Below are 12703 nucleotides of genomic sequence, written 5' to 3' on the forward strand. Positions count from 1 at the left end.
GATGCTGCACGCTTTTGATGTGCAGACATATATGCAAGTAAAATACCATACATACAAAATGGTAAAATAAAACAAACCCACAAAAGTGGTAGCTAAGGAACGGTTTTCTGTTTGGAGGGTAGGAAGGGAGTCAAGAGGAGGTCATGGGGGGAGGGGAGAGCAGTGGATGCAGAAGGACAAAGTAAGGTGATGTAGCCTAACCAAACCCACTACTTCATAAGCTAACTTCACACATGATTTAAGTGTTGATGAGGTGGCTCAGAGGTTAAGGGGACTGCTGCCAAGTCTGACAGCCTGAGTTTGATCTCCAGAACCAACATGGAGGAAGGATAGGACTGACTCTCACAAGTTGTTCTCCGACTCCCACTGTGTCACATGGCACATGCGCACACATGCATGTGTACACAAAATGGAGAAAATGTAATTTCTAAAACGATCTTCCTAAAAATTACTTAAACTTTTTTTAAGTAATGGCTAAACTTTTTAGCTTTCTGAGAATGAATCCATATAGCTGAGGAGCTCAACTGATTGTAAATAGGATTAAAACAGGGCCAGAAACGAGCGCAGTGTCGTGAAAGCAGCCAATAGGTGAAAAACATTTGAAAACTGCAGAAGAAAAATGACTCATCAGACAGAGTAGGGTGGATTGCCTCAGTCCCTGCGAGCTAATGTCACACCCAAGCAATGGAAACCAAAGACTACAAACTTGTTTCTTCTAAAATCTGAGGCTAGAATCACTCCTAAAACAGAGATGGAGACGCTTTCATGAGGCTGTCCCAAGTCCTCCTGAGGCAGGCCAGTCAGATTCTCACAAAGAGAAGACTGTAAGCAGGCTGTTCACTCCAGCACGTCTGTCAGGGGAAGGTGGTCTCCAAGCACTGAGGAATCTGTCTAAATATCAACATGTAGCTAGGAATTGTGCTGCTTTTGTAAAGTGCTATTTGTAGGTTCTTTTCTCGGATCTGTGACTTCACTAGTCCTGGGTAGTTGGCTAGTTCATCAGTACCCAAGCCATGATTGTTACCTTTGTGTTGAGCAGATCTTAAGTCCAATTAGAGACCTGTCGGCTATCACAGAAGCATGCATGCTACTGCTGAGCCCTTAGGGCTACAGTGTCTTCCTGAGAGTTGCTGTGGTTCATCAGTGTCATCGTTGGGTAGGGCTGATGATTGCTTCCTTTGGATGACTGTGTGGTGCCTCAGAGAGGAAGTTATGAGGTCAGTTCAGAGGACTTGGGCCCAGTATTTGATGTTCATGATGTCTCCAGAAATAGGGACTTACCTTCTACCTCTGTGGGAACCAAGGACAATGGAAAATGCTTGTAATGTCTTAGTAGTCTCTTGATCAACCCTGAACAACTCTAGAGGACTTTTCAGGCCTGGAATTGAGGTCTTTGTTAGACGGTCTTTGGCTCTTGAAGAGAACATTGTTATTTTACCCTCTTCCCTCCTTCATCTGTATTTTTTTGCTGCCATCTCCCTAATTAGAGCTCCTTACTTTATAATATAATAAAGGTTTTTTTTTAATGGGCAAAAGAAATGGACTTTTCTTCAGGGATAATACACAAATTATAAATAAACCTATAGAAATGCAGGCCAAAGCACATAGGGACACACCCCTTCATAGCCACTAAACAGCTTTAGTAAGAAAGCTAGGTTCTAATGAAGAGGAAGTGGAGACTGAATACTTCATAACTATTACTAGAAATGTGAAAGAGTGCAATTGCTAAGGGAATATCCTAGAAAGTGACACATAGTTACGGTGTCACCTGCCATTCCACTTCCAGGTATAACCCCCAAAGAACTGCAGAATCAGATACATGAAAAAGCTTCTATACAAAGGGTCCTTGGTAGTATAATTGAGAAGAATCTCAGGCACAACCCAAATGTCCCTTGCATTAGTTACTTTTCTGCTTCTGTGAAAAAGCAGTGGGAACAAGAGCAATTGCTTTTGGCCTGAGGTTCTGCCTTAGGGTTAGCATTGCTGTGGTAAGACCATGACCAAAATCAAGTTGCCCAGGAGAGGGTTTATTTGGCCAGCACTTCTACAACATTGCCCATCAACTGAAGGGAGTCAGGACAGGAACTCAAGCAGGGAAGGAACCTGGAAGCAGGATCTGTGGAAGAGACCATGGAGAAGTGCTGCTTAGTGGTTTGCTCTCCATGGCTTACTTAGCCTGCTTCCCATTAGAGTCCAGGGCTACCATCTACAATAGGCTGGACCTCCTACATCAATGGCTAATTAAGAAAATGCTCTACAGGCTTGGCTCCAGCCCAATCTTTTGGAGGCCTTGTTCTCAATTAGGGTTCATTTGTCTCAGATGACTCTAGCCTGCGTTAAACTGACATAAAATTAACCAACCCTGCCTCTAAAGGGACTTAACTCCTTCATAAGAAGGAGGCACAGCAGTAAGAACCAGAATCTTAGAGCTCACATCTTCAAATCCACGCAGGAAGAGACCAAGCTGGGAGTGAGACTATGAACTCTCAAAGTTCAAGCTGCAGTGACGTGCTTTCTTTATTTAGCAAGGCTCCAACTCCCAAAGGTTCTACAACCTCTTCTAATCACCACCAACTGGAGACCAAATGTTCAAATACCTAGCTAAGCCTGTGTGTGTGTGTGTGCGTGTGTGTTTCTCATTCAAACCACCATACACACACCAAACCAACCAAAGAGCAGATGCATATATATATATATAAAATGTGTGGTGAATATTATTTGGCCATAAAAGGGAATAAAATATTGATGTATATTATGATACTATGACAGGAATGAACCTTTGGAAAAGGGTGATAAAGGATAAAAATGAGACAAAAAAAATCACAAATTTCATGATTCCACTGATTTAAAATGTCTAGAATAGGAAAATCTATAGAAATAGAAAATAGCCACTTTCCAGAGCTGGGAGGGAAGGTGGGATTCGAAGTGTCTGGCAGCCAGCCCTGAAATTGTTTTGGGAGTGATAAAAATGTTCTGGAATTCTATTGTGCTAATAATGTTTGCAGAGCTCTGGGAATAGACTAAAGATCGATGAGTCGTGCACTTTAAGTGGCGTGAAATGTATCTCCGTAAATACAGATGCATATGGCATGTGGCCTCTCGAGAGACGGTCAGGTTGTTGGCTGGAGCTATGTGAAAGCCTGATGGGGTGGGAGAACCTGATTCCAGCACAATGTCCCGCTTCGTGTTGGCTGCAGGCAGATGACTAATTTAGTGTTGCTCGACAAGTGACCCTTTCCATGACGCTTTCTCACTGTTCCCAGAGTATAGCAGCTGGCTTTTCTGGTCACGAGCAAACAAGAGTGCAATGTCTACACTTTTTATGACCTATTCTTCTGTGTCACACAGTTATTTCATCAAAATCTACTGGTTGTATAAAGGTGTGGACGTAAGAAGATGCTCACCGGATGTTGGTGCTAAATAGCGATTAAACCCATCTGCCTTTACTTGTCCAGGATATATACATGGATATACACACACATATCCATCCATACATATGTGTGTGTATCCACACATATGTAGTATTTTTCATAAAGTGTGACTTGGTCTGAGGGTAATGGATCCTTCAAGAGATACATTTCCAATGTGAATTAAACACAAGAGAGGCTGTTTTCTTACTCCTATACACTATAACATTTTCTTGGCAAAAATAAGCATATACAGGAAATGTCTTTTCCTGTTGCCTCTCTGATATTAGGAACAGGGAAATAGTCCTCTTGCTCAGGAATTATGAAAAGCACAAATTCAGTTTGAATTAGGCCACTTATGCCTGTCAGTGTTTTCTGGAGTAACTAACTCAGTTATTTAGGATTGGGGGGTGGAGGATGAGCCAACAAGTATTTATGTACTTGCAAGTTTTGTTGCAATGCTTTTACTGGGAGACTTTTAAGCTTGGGTGGTCCTCATGTTGCCCCTGGGTAAAAGGATTGTTTTGCCCCGGTTGAACAAGGTTCACTATATCCAGTTCCCAAGGCAGCTGAAAAATCAGAAGGCACCCTCCTATTGTCAAATGGAGGAAACAGAGCTCTCCTCACCTTGGGAATGCAAACCCAAGATAGGAGAAAGGGCTCTGCAATGGTGAGTTTCTGATTGGTCAGTGGACTCTCCTGGACACACCAACAGGAGTCCTTCATTGTTCTATTGTTGTTTGCTTGTTTTTCAATAAAGAGCCAAGAGTTCTGAGGGGAAAGTGGAGTTCTGGGAGCTCCGACATTCCTCTTACAACCTCAGGGTACCTGAGGCAGAGTGAAGAGGGGGATAAGCCTGGAGCTATCTGGTCAATGCTGCTTTGCTAACCAGCCTGCCCCCCTGAGCTAGTCATTCCTTAGCAGGGACCTCATTCCTATTCTGTAATATGAGACTACTGGACTATCTCCGGGTCCCAGACCTTCATCCCAGTGCCAACAGTGATATTCACAGGGTGGTTTTTTTCTGCCTCTGATCCATTTCTGTAGATTCATTCATTCATCCTCCTTCAACATGAAAAGGCTCAGTTTCTACAATGATTATGCTCTCATTTTAAAGAATTTCTAGCTCCTCCCACCCCCCGAAAAACAACATTTTAATGAAACTTTTCTTTTTTTAAACAAAATAGTCAAGGTCCTTTTTGTCCCCACCCCTCTATATATCTTTGAAAATGCCACTGGCCATCCTTTGAGATCTTGGGCACTGTCTGTGCAGAGAGAGCCTCCTCCATTCTAGCATCCAAACATTCTCCAACAGTGTCTATGGTACACCCGGGACCCCAATGCTTCCCAAAGGCTATGGGCAACAAGGTTGGAGGAGGCCTAGAAGGGAACAGTCTAGCTTTGCCCTTCCCTGTCATATCCCTAAGAGCACTAGTCATCAGACTCCTTAGGCTCAGGTGTCACCTCACCCAAATGTGTTGGTAGCTGCTAATTATGCTAAACATCACTTGTCCAAAAGGCAGAAATTCATCCTCTGTTGTCTCTTGCTCACCAGCACCATAGCCAACTCAGTAGGGCATGCTGCTGACTCCCCTGGAGGGAAAGGTGGGAATTTACTATTCAGTCTTTAAAAAGTCATAGCTCCATAGTCCAAATCCTCATAGCCAGCAGCCAGTGCACACTACAGCTTCAGTCCCAATAAATTTACAGTCAGAGGTGAGAGGTAGTTTAGGGTTATATACCTTCAAAGTAGGGACTTCTGATGGATTAGTAACCTGAAAGGAAGAGACAATGGAGTTTCTTCTATCTTGCTCTTCCCTACTTCTTCTTTTCCCTCTCTTGGCCACATGGACACACACACGGACACACACAAACACACACAAACACACACATGTATATATACATGTACATGCACACATACACTCGCACCCACATACACACATGCACACACCGTAGCAGCAGCAGAGTTGTAGCAGGGAGATGTTGTTTAGATGGAGAAGAGTCAGTAGATTATTTAGCTGGAGAAGACTTAACACAACATCACCTTTCAAGAACAGATGTGCCTGTCTGTCTGTCTGTCTGTCTGCCTGTCTTCCTGTGGGGGTGGGAGGAGAACATCATACATACAAAGAGAAGAGTTTGCAGAAAAAGCCACTGACCAAGGAAAACTCTCTGACCTTTATTGAAGGCACTAGATAAGACCCTGAATTAGGAACTATGAAGTGACAGTGTAAGACCCAAGCTGAGTCTTATCTATTTGAAGCTCCCATGAATGAGATGAGAGATCAGAGGTTGATGCAAAAGCAAGAGGTTTATTAGTTCAGTGCACTGGGGTGGCCGACATTTAGAGGAGAGGCAACCCTGAGCCCTCTGTCAGTATAGTTTTTATACACTTGGTAATAGGTGGGCTACAGCAATGGTGATTGGGCATGCAAGCATTGCTGGGTTTAGCTGTTGCCAATGTGCATCTCAGGACCTATGCCCTACATTCCAGGGGCTGCTCAGATAAGAGCCTCCTCCCTGGGAAGAAGTGCTGCTTGGCACCTGGGTCCTTGCTCTACATTCTGGGGGCTGCCCAGATAAGGTCGAAGCACTTCTTCCTGGAGGGTGGGGACCAAAAAAGCCCTCAGTGGAAGAGAGGAGCCATAAGGGGGAAGCTGTAAGGAGGGTGTGGGACTATAAAAGCCTTTAGGGTTCCTCAACATGATAGTTTTGTGTCTTAACTTTCTGGGGTAAGGAGAGGGAGGGAGGGAGGGAGGAAGGAAGGGAGGGAGGAAGAGAGAGACACACAGAGAGACACACACACAGAGACACAGAGAGAGAGAGACACACACACACACACAGAGAGAGAGAGGGCCCTCAGGCTATGGGATCTGGCAGTTTAGAATATTCAGAGTCTTAAAGGGGCAGGCCCATATCCAATAGTGGTGATCCCCTAAAAGGAAACTAGGGAGATAAATGTACGGCACCTCTACTCTAGAGAGTGATTCAAGATTACAAAAACTATGTGCCACCACCAAAGCCAGGGCTCTGCACAAAAACCAAGGCCCTGAAGGACCTCAATTCTGTCCATGCTAACTGGACAAATTAAAAAAGAAAATCACTAAAGTCTTTCAGGCCCTTGTCTGTAGAATGGGGATCATGGAGTCTCTTATAAAGAATCTGCATAGGAGTGAAACTAAGGAAAACAGTTGAGGTGTAAAATAGTTGCTGCCATCTAGTGAGTGCTGGTTCCTACCATGACCAGCCATGTGTAAACTTCTAAGAGTGAATGAATGGAGCTGGTTGATAACCCACAAGCCAAGATGTGAATGTAATGTCTCAGTCAAGATGCAGAGTTCATCTTTGAGGGGAGGCAGTGAGGAACATGACTTCACGGAGTAAGCTTGGTGATGGGACCTGGGTGGGAGGGATGGCATGTGTCTATGGGGATTCTTATGGGACATTAGAACCTCTTTGATGAGGTTACAGCTTTCTGGCTAGATTCAATCTAAGGGAGACTATTGCTCCTGTCTAATCCAGTCTTGAGTTCTACTGGTGCATGATCTGAATGCAAGGTTTTTATATTGTGGCATCCTGGAGATCAGCCTTTATCCAATGGAGTTAAATGGCTCATAAGGGCCTGGTGACTTCTGAAGCCAGACGGTGGCAGGAGTCCTTGAAGTCTTGGCTTCAGGGCTGACAGAGGAACCACAGAATGGGGGAAGAGGCCCAGTCTAACAGATTATGGGATGCCTACTACTGTGGTAGGAAACAGAGGAGCTGAGAACCTGTTTGTGGTTTAAGACTTCATGGGGAGAGGATTCCAAAAGGCAGGTGCCTACCCTTGAGGAGAAGCCCATGTAGTGGGTCTGTACAGGCAAGCAGAATACTTTGAATGTTCTGAAGAGACAACAAAAAGGGGTTGCCAGTTTGGCCTTCCCTTAGGGTGAGCCTGGTGGTTTTCCAGGTCTGATGTGACCTCTATCTTTGAGCTTCTACTGAAGGAATTTTATGGAGTTGACATGGCAGTGGTAAGACTGTGGACCTTGCCCTTCGAGTCTTGAGAGAGGATGGTTATACAGCCTGCCACGCATTCTTCCATGTAAGAGGCAACAATGAAGACTGGTTTAGCAATTTAAGTTCTAGAAACAACTTGTTTTAGCTAGGGATTGAACTAACAGCCCAGAGACCATAAGTAAATGCTCTACCTCTGAACTATATTCCTAGTATCTTTAATATTTAATATTTTTCCTTTTTATAACACAAGTTCTTTCCAAGTTGCTCTGACTGGCCTTGAGCTTGCCATCCTCTTGCCTCAGCCTCTGGACTACCTGAGATTATAGGTACTCCAAAACACGCCCAAAACAATGTTAATACTTCTTAAACATCTTCAGTCATTGAACAGAGGATGCAAATCAAGGAAGACAGTGAGAAAAAAAGAGGTGGGAAACCTCAGGCTTGAGCAGAAGAAAAGTTCCCGAATATCAGCTTTCATCATGGAGAATGCCCACACTGGGTAGGAATGTATGGGAAGGCCTATAATCAGTTTTCACGTAGCTGAGGTTGCTGGCATGCTTGCTGATTTGGTCTCAAGAGAAGAAATGTTGGGTTTGATATATGAGGAAAAAACACTTCCCTGACACAGACTCTCCTAACAAATGGCTGCAGCTTCTCTCATAACTGAAGTTCTCTTTATCTTGAAATCACCCTATTCCTTGCTTTTCTGTATCTCCCAGAATACATCAACAGTCATCCATGGTTTGAAAGGCACTACCTACTGCAGGCTTTTGCTGTCACTCTCTCCCAGCTGAACTCTCTATCAGTGGAGAAAGTCTTGTTATTTTAAGTTGAAAGCATTTCACTAAGGCTCTAATGCTGAGGGGAGTAGAACTCAATGGGCATAACATATGAGGTACATTCAATAACAACACAAGATTCAACTGAAAGAGAAAACAAGAAATATATTACCCCCCCCCTAATAATTTTCACAATATATTGCAATGGGGTATTCATAATGGTCATATTGTGAACACATGAACATGGATCTGCTTGAAATTGCTCTTTGCTTCTGGGAGGACTGGGGTGGGCAGTGTGGTGTGTGTGGTAAGGTAGGGCTGGTACCTCAAAACCGACAGGAGGCAATGGGATGCATGTATTACTAAGAGACATAGCAGCACATTTTCAGTTTCAGCCGAGAAGAAGTTACTTCTGGAGACCTGATGTGGGAGGGGAAGGGGACATGTGCTTCTGAGCCTGGTAAAATGGTCTCTCTACAAAAGGAGTGTGTAATGAATGAACACGAGTTACCATGAACAGGCAATCATGGGTATTGAAATGAAACAGATTTAGATTCAAACCTGAGAAAACACGTTTGGACACAGCTGATACCAGCTGTGTGCCATTTTAACTGATCTTTGGCACCTGCTGGGTCTGCAAAAGGATGAAATGGACCCTTTTCTCACAATGTCAACAAAGATGAACTCAAAATTGATTAAAGGCTAAGCTGAAACATCCAAAGTCTGTACTCTCAGAAGAAATTAAACAAGGGTAAAAAATGACATTGTCTGGGAAAAAATTTTAGATGTGATCCTATAAATGCAGATAATAAAGGCAAAGAGGGAAAGTGGTATTATATAAAGATTTTTAAATAGTTTCTACACCCAGGGAAGCAATTTACAGGGTAACTGCCAAACTAAGGTTGGGACTAAGAAAATATTTGCAAAGCATACATACGTCTGATTAAGTACTGATATCTAGAGTAAATAAGGACCTCAGATATACTGGAAAAAACAAAACAAAATTTCAATTCAGATTTAGGCAAATGCCTGAAAGGAGATATCAAGCAACAGATATTCTAATGGTAACAGGTGATAGGAGAACTGGAAGCATCACTAGGAATCAGGAAGACACACATTAAACTCACACAAGGGAGTATTTCACAATGTCATTACCAACCAAAGGACAAAACTGGGAGGATATAGAGAAAAGGGTCCCTTTACTGTGGTGGAAATGCAAATTAGTCCACCATTATGGAGAAAAAAAAAGAAGGTCCTCAAAAACCTAAAGATAGAATTGTGTACCTTTTATATTATTTATATTACACATCAAGTAATCACATTCTGTTTACACACACACAGATCAAAATTCATAAATGGAAGTCTATACTCTGATGTTTACCTCAACATTATTTTCAACAGCCAAATTACAGAATCAATTAAGATCAATTAAGATGCCCCAAAAGAGATAAAAGGTAAAGAAAATGCTTTCTACACTCAAAAAAAAAATATATATATATATACTCAGTTCTGAAAAAGAAAGAAACTTTATTTCCAGCCACATGAGTAGGAGTGGAGAACCTTGTACAATAAGCAAACCCAATAAGATAAATTCCATTGTTCTCATATGTGGACTGTAAGTTCACAGGGAAAAGAGTATAGGATAGGTCATGGGGAAATAGAAGGTCAAAATCGCAGAGATGTGGGTAAGTCTGAACTTTAAAAGACAATTTCACGGCATGTTGAATACACCTAATAGATTTAGACCTATATGTTTTAATGACTAAAAATAACATTTTTGTGTCTTCAATACAAAAAGTTAAAGTACCTGTGATGCCTAGGTCAGTTTTCTTAATTGTATCACCCTACTCTATATTAAAAGTTACAACACACACTTTAACCCCACAGGAGTTAGAATGCACCCAGCCACTAGTTTTTAAATGACAGCTGGACTAGGACCTAGGGCATGTCCTGTGGCCCATCAGCAGCTGTGGAACCTAGAGCTTGAGCCAAGAGGCCAGAAGTATGGACTAGAAGGCAGATGGCTGACTAGCCAGATTGAGTCATACAGGGATCCTGCTGGGACTCACATTCTGATTCAGCAGGTCTGGGGTGGGTCCTGAGAATTGAAGTGAATCAGTGGGCCCTAAGTTCAGACTTGCTTGCCCCTGCAGGACTCTGGGGGTAGGGGGGAGAGAGGGGAGAAGTGTGAAGGGTTGGGGTGGAGGGGGTCGGAGTTTGAGAGATGGCTACCCTCATTTGCTCTCAGCCTGGCTCCCCATCAGATACCAGGGCTTCAAAACAGACAAAACTATTATGCCCTGAGGAAAGGCTCTAGATACAACCAGGCTATTGAGAAATTGGTATATGTGATCCTAAAGACAACCAACACCCAGTATCACCAAGGTTGTGGGAATTCGTGTTCCTGGGCTGGCACAAGCACTCAGTGCCAGAAATGAAATTCAAAGTACTAGTCTTGGTCTTTAACATTGAACGGGGTTAGGTAAACTTAAAACTCTGTGAAAGAGATGCATTGTATTTTAGATGTTTTTAAATGAACACAACACTCAGCAATGAAACACATACAAACACTTAAAGGGTGGGATTCGTAATCGTGCCATGGAGATGTGAACTTTGGATGAGGAGAAATCAGTGGTTCTGATCTGTATACCAGCTTTCTGGCCCACCAAGTCTCAGATAAACCACCCACTGATCCCGACACCAGTGATGTCTACCCTGGCCTTGACATTTCAGAGATGGATCGTGTAGACATTCTTTAGTCAAGAATCCAGGTCTACAGAAACAACAGCAGGCATTTACTGAGTTCCAAGTGTATACAAACACTCCTCACGTTGGCTTTATGGTGTGTTACTTCTTTGTATAGGTGGGGAAACCGAGTCAATTGACCACAATGGTTTGCTCACAACTACACAACTAAGATATTGAGTAAGAAAATCAAACCCAGTCTGTGGTCCACCAAGTCAAAAAATTTTTTTGTGTCCCTTATCACACGGAGCACAAAAGAACCCCAAACAGAAACATTAAAAATACCGAAGAACAATGCCAGGAACAGACTCAACACATCTGAATCACGGGGACTCTCTGTATTTATTGATTTTCGGTAGTAAGAGAATAAGGTCACCAAACTGGGACTCAGCATCACCGGACGGTGTACCTGTCCCACTTCTTCTCGGGGTCATAGGGCTCCCAACGGCTGGCGGGGAAGATGTGCTTGTTCTTCTCGTACCAGCTGCGCAGCACCACCTTGCCCGCGTGTGACTCGTCTTTCTCCATCGTGGCATCGCTCAGCAGCCGCACATCGTCGTGCACGTCGAAGCTGAAGAGAGGCCCGCTCTTGCCTCGCGCTTTGGCCACGATGAAGTCGTAGAAGGTGTGGTAGTGCGGCAGGATGAGATCCTCCTTGACATACATGAGCTGCTCCACGCCCGCTGCTCGCAGCTCCCGGAAGTCCCTGCGCAGCCCCTGCAGCGCCCGCTTCAGGAACTGCTGCACGGTACTGCCCTTGCGCATGCGCACGGTGCGCCGGTGGCCCGAGCCATCCCAGTAGCTGAAGGTGATCTCCACCTCCTCTCCCTTCACCTTCTCGCGCTTCGCCTCCCACTCCTGCCGCAGTTCCTCGCGCAGCCGGTTCTCCTCCTCCTCGCGCTCTCGGTCGGGCAGGAAGCTGGTGTCCACATCGGGGTTCTTGCCCAAGTTCTTCTTGGCCCCACCACTGTGGGCCTCAGCACCCTCGGCCTGGCGGCCATCCTCTTGGTCACCATCTTCTTCCTCATCCAGTGTGAAAGAAAGGTTGGAGATCTTGCGCTTGCGCTCCTGCCTTCGCTCCTTCTCGCGCAGGATCTCCAGCTGTAGCCGGCGCTGCTCAAGCTGCTCCCTCTTGGCCAGCTGCATCTCCCGCTCCCTCAGCAGGGCCTCCTGTTTGGCCTTCATGTCATTTAGGGTCACCAGGCCCACCGTGCTGGACTTCAGCTCGGCCTCCACGGCGTCGTAGTGTGCCGAGAACTTCTTGTCCACGTTTGACTTCATGATGGTCTCCTCTGCAATGCGCTGCTTCAACACCTCCATCTGCTCCTTCTGCTTCTCCCGCTTCTTGATCAGGTGCATGGCTCGGCCAGCCTCCCGCATGGTACCTTTGTACTGCGCCATACCTGCAGCTCAGTGCAACGCCTTTGGCCTACCCTGGCCTTGTTTCTGGTAGCCGCTCCGGTCTGGCGTCAGTTCACAGATTCTGCAGCTAGGAACAAATAAACAACTACTAAACAAAACGCTTGAGAATCGAACCAGCACCGCCGCTTCGCTTCATTAAGAACCCTATAATGGAACTTCCTCTCTGATGCGTCTGTCTCCAGGGTGACCCAACGTGGTAACCACTGACCACAGAAGGCTCTTCAGTTCTTGAAATGCAATTTTACTTCAAACTGAGATAGCCTTGTGTGACTACTACCTAGCTAGTCAGTACAGGGTGGGTTTTGAAGGGTTTGAATACAGAGGTTGGTCTACAGCGCAAACCACATGTAG

The 12703-nt window shown here is 44.6% G+C and overlaps 1 protein-coding gene across 1 annotated transcript; it reads right to left on the reverse strand.

Moving 5' to 3' along the window:
• Positions 1–11323: 11323 nt before the first annotated feature.
• Positions 11324–12331, reverse strand: FAM50B (family with sequence similarity 50 member B; the record flags this gene model as incomplete). The annotated part of the gene is made up of 1 exon (XM_080917930.1): positions 11324–12331. The coding sequence occupies one exon, from the start codon at positions 12329–12331 to the stop codon at positions 11324–11326; it is 1008 nt and encodes a 335-aa protein (XP_080774056.1).
• Between the last annotated feature and the right edge of the window lie 372 nt (positions 12332–12703).

The sequence above is a fragment of the Micromys minutus genome (genome assembly GCF_963924665.1).
Source record: "Micromys minutus genome assembly, chromosome: 1".
In the NCBI taxonomy this organism is placed as follows: domain Eukaryota; kingdom Metazoa; phylum Chordata; class Mammalia; order Rodentia; family Muridae; genus Micromys; species Micromys minutus.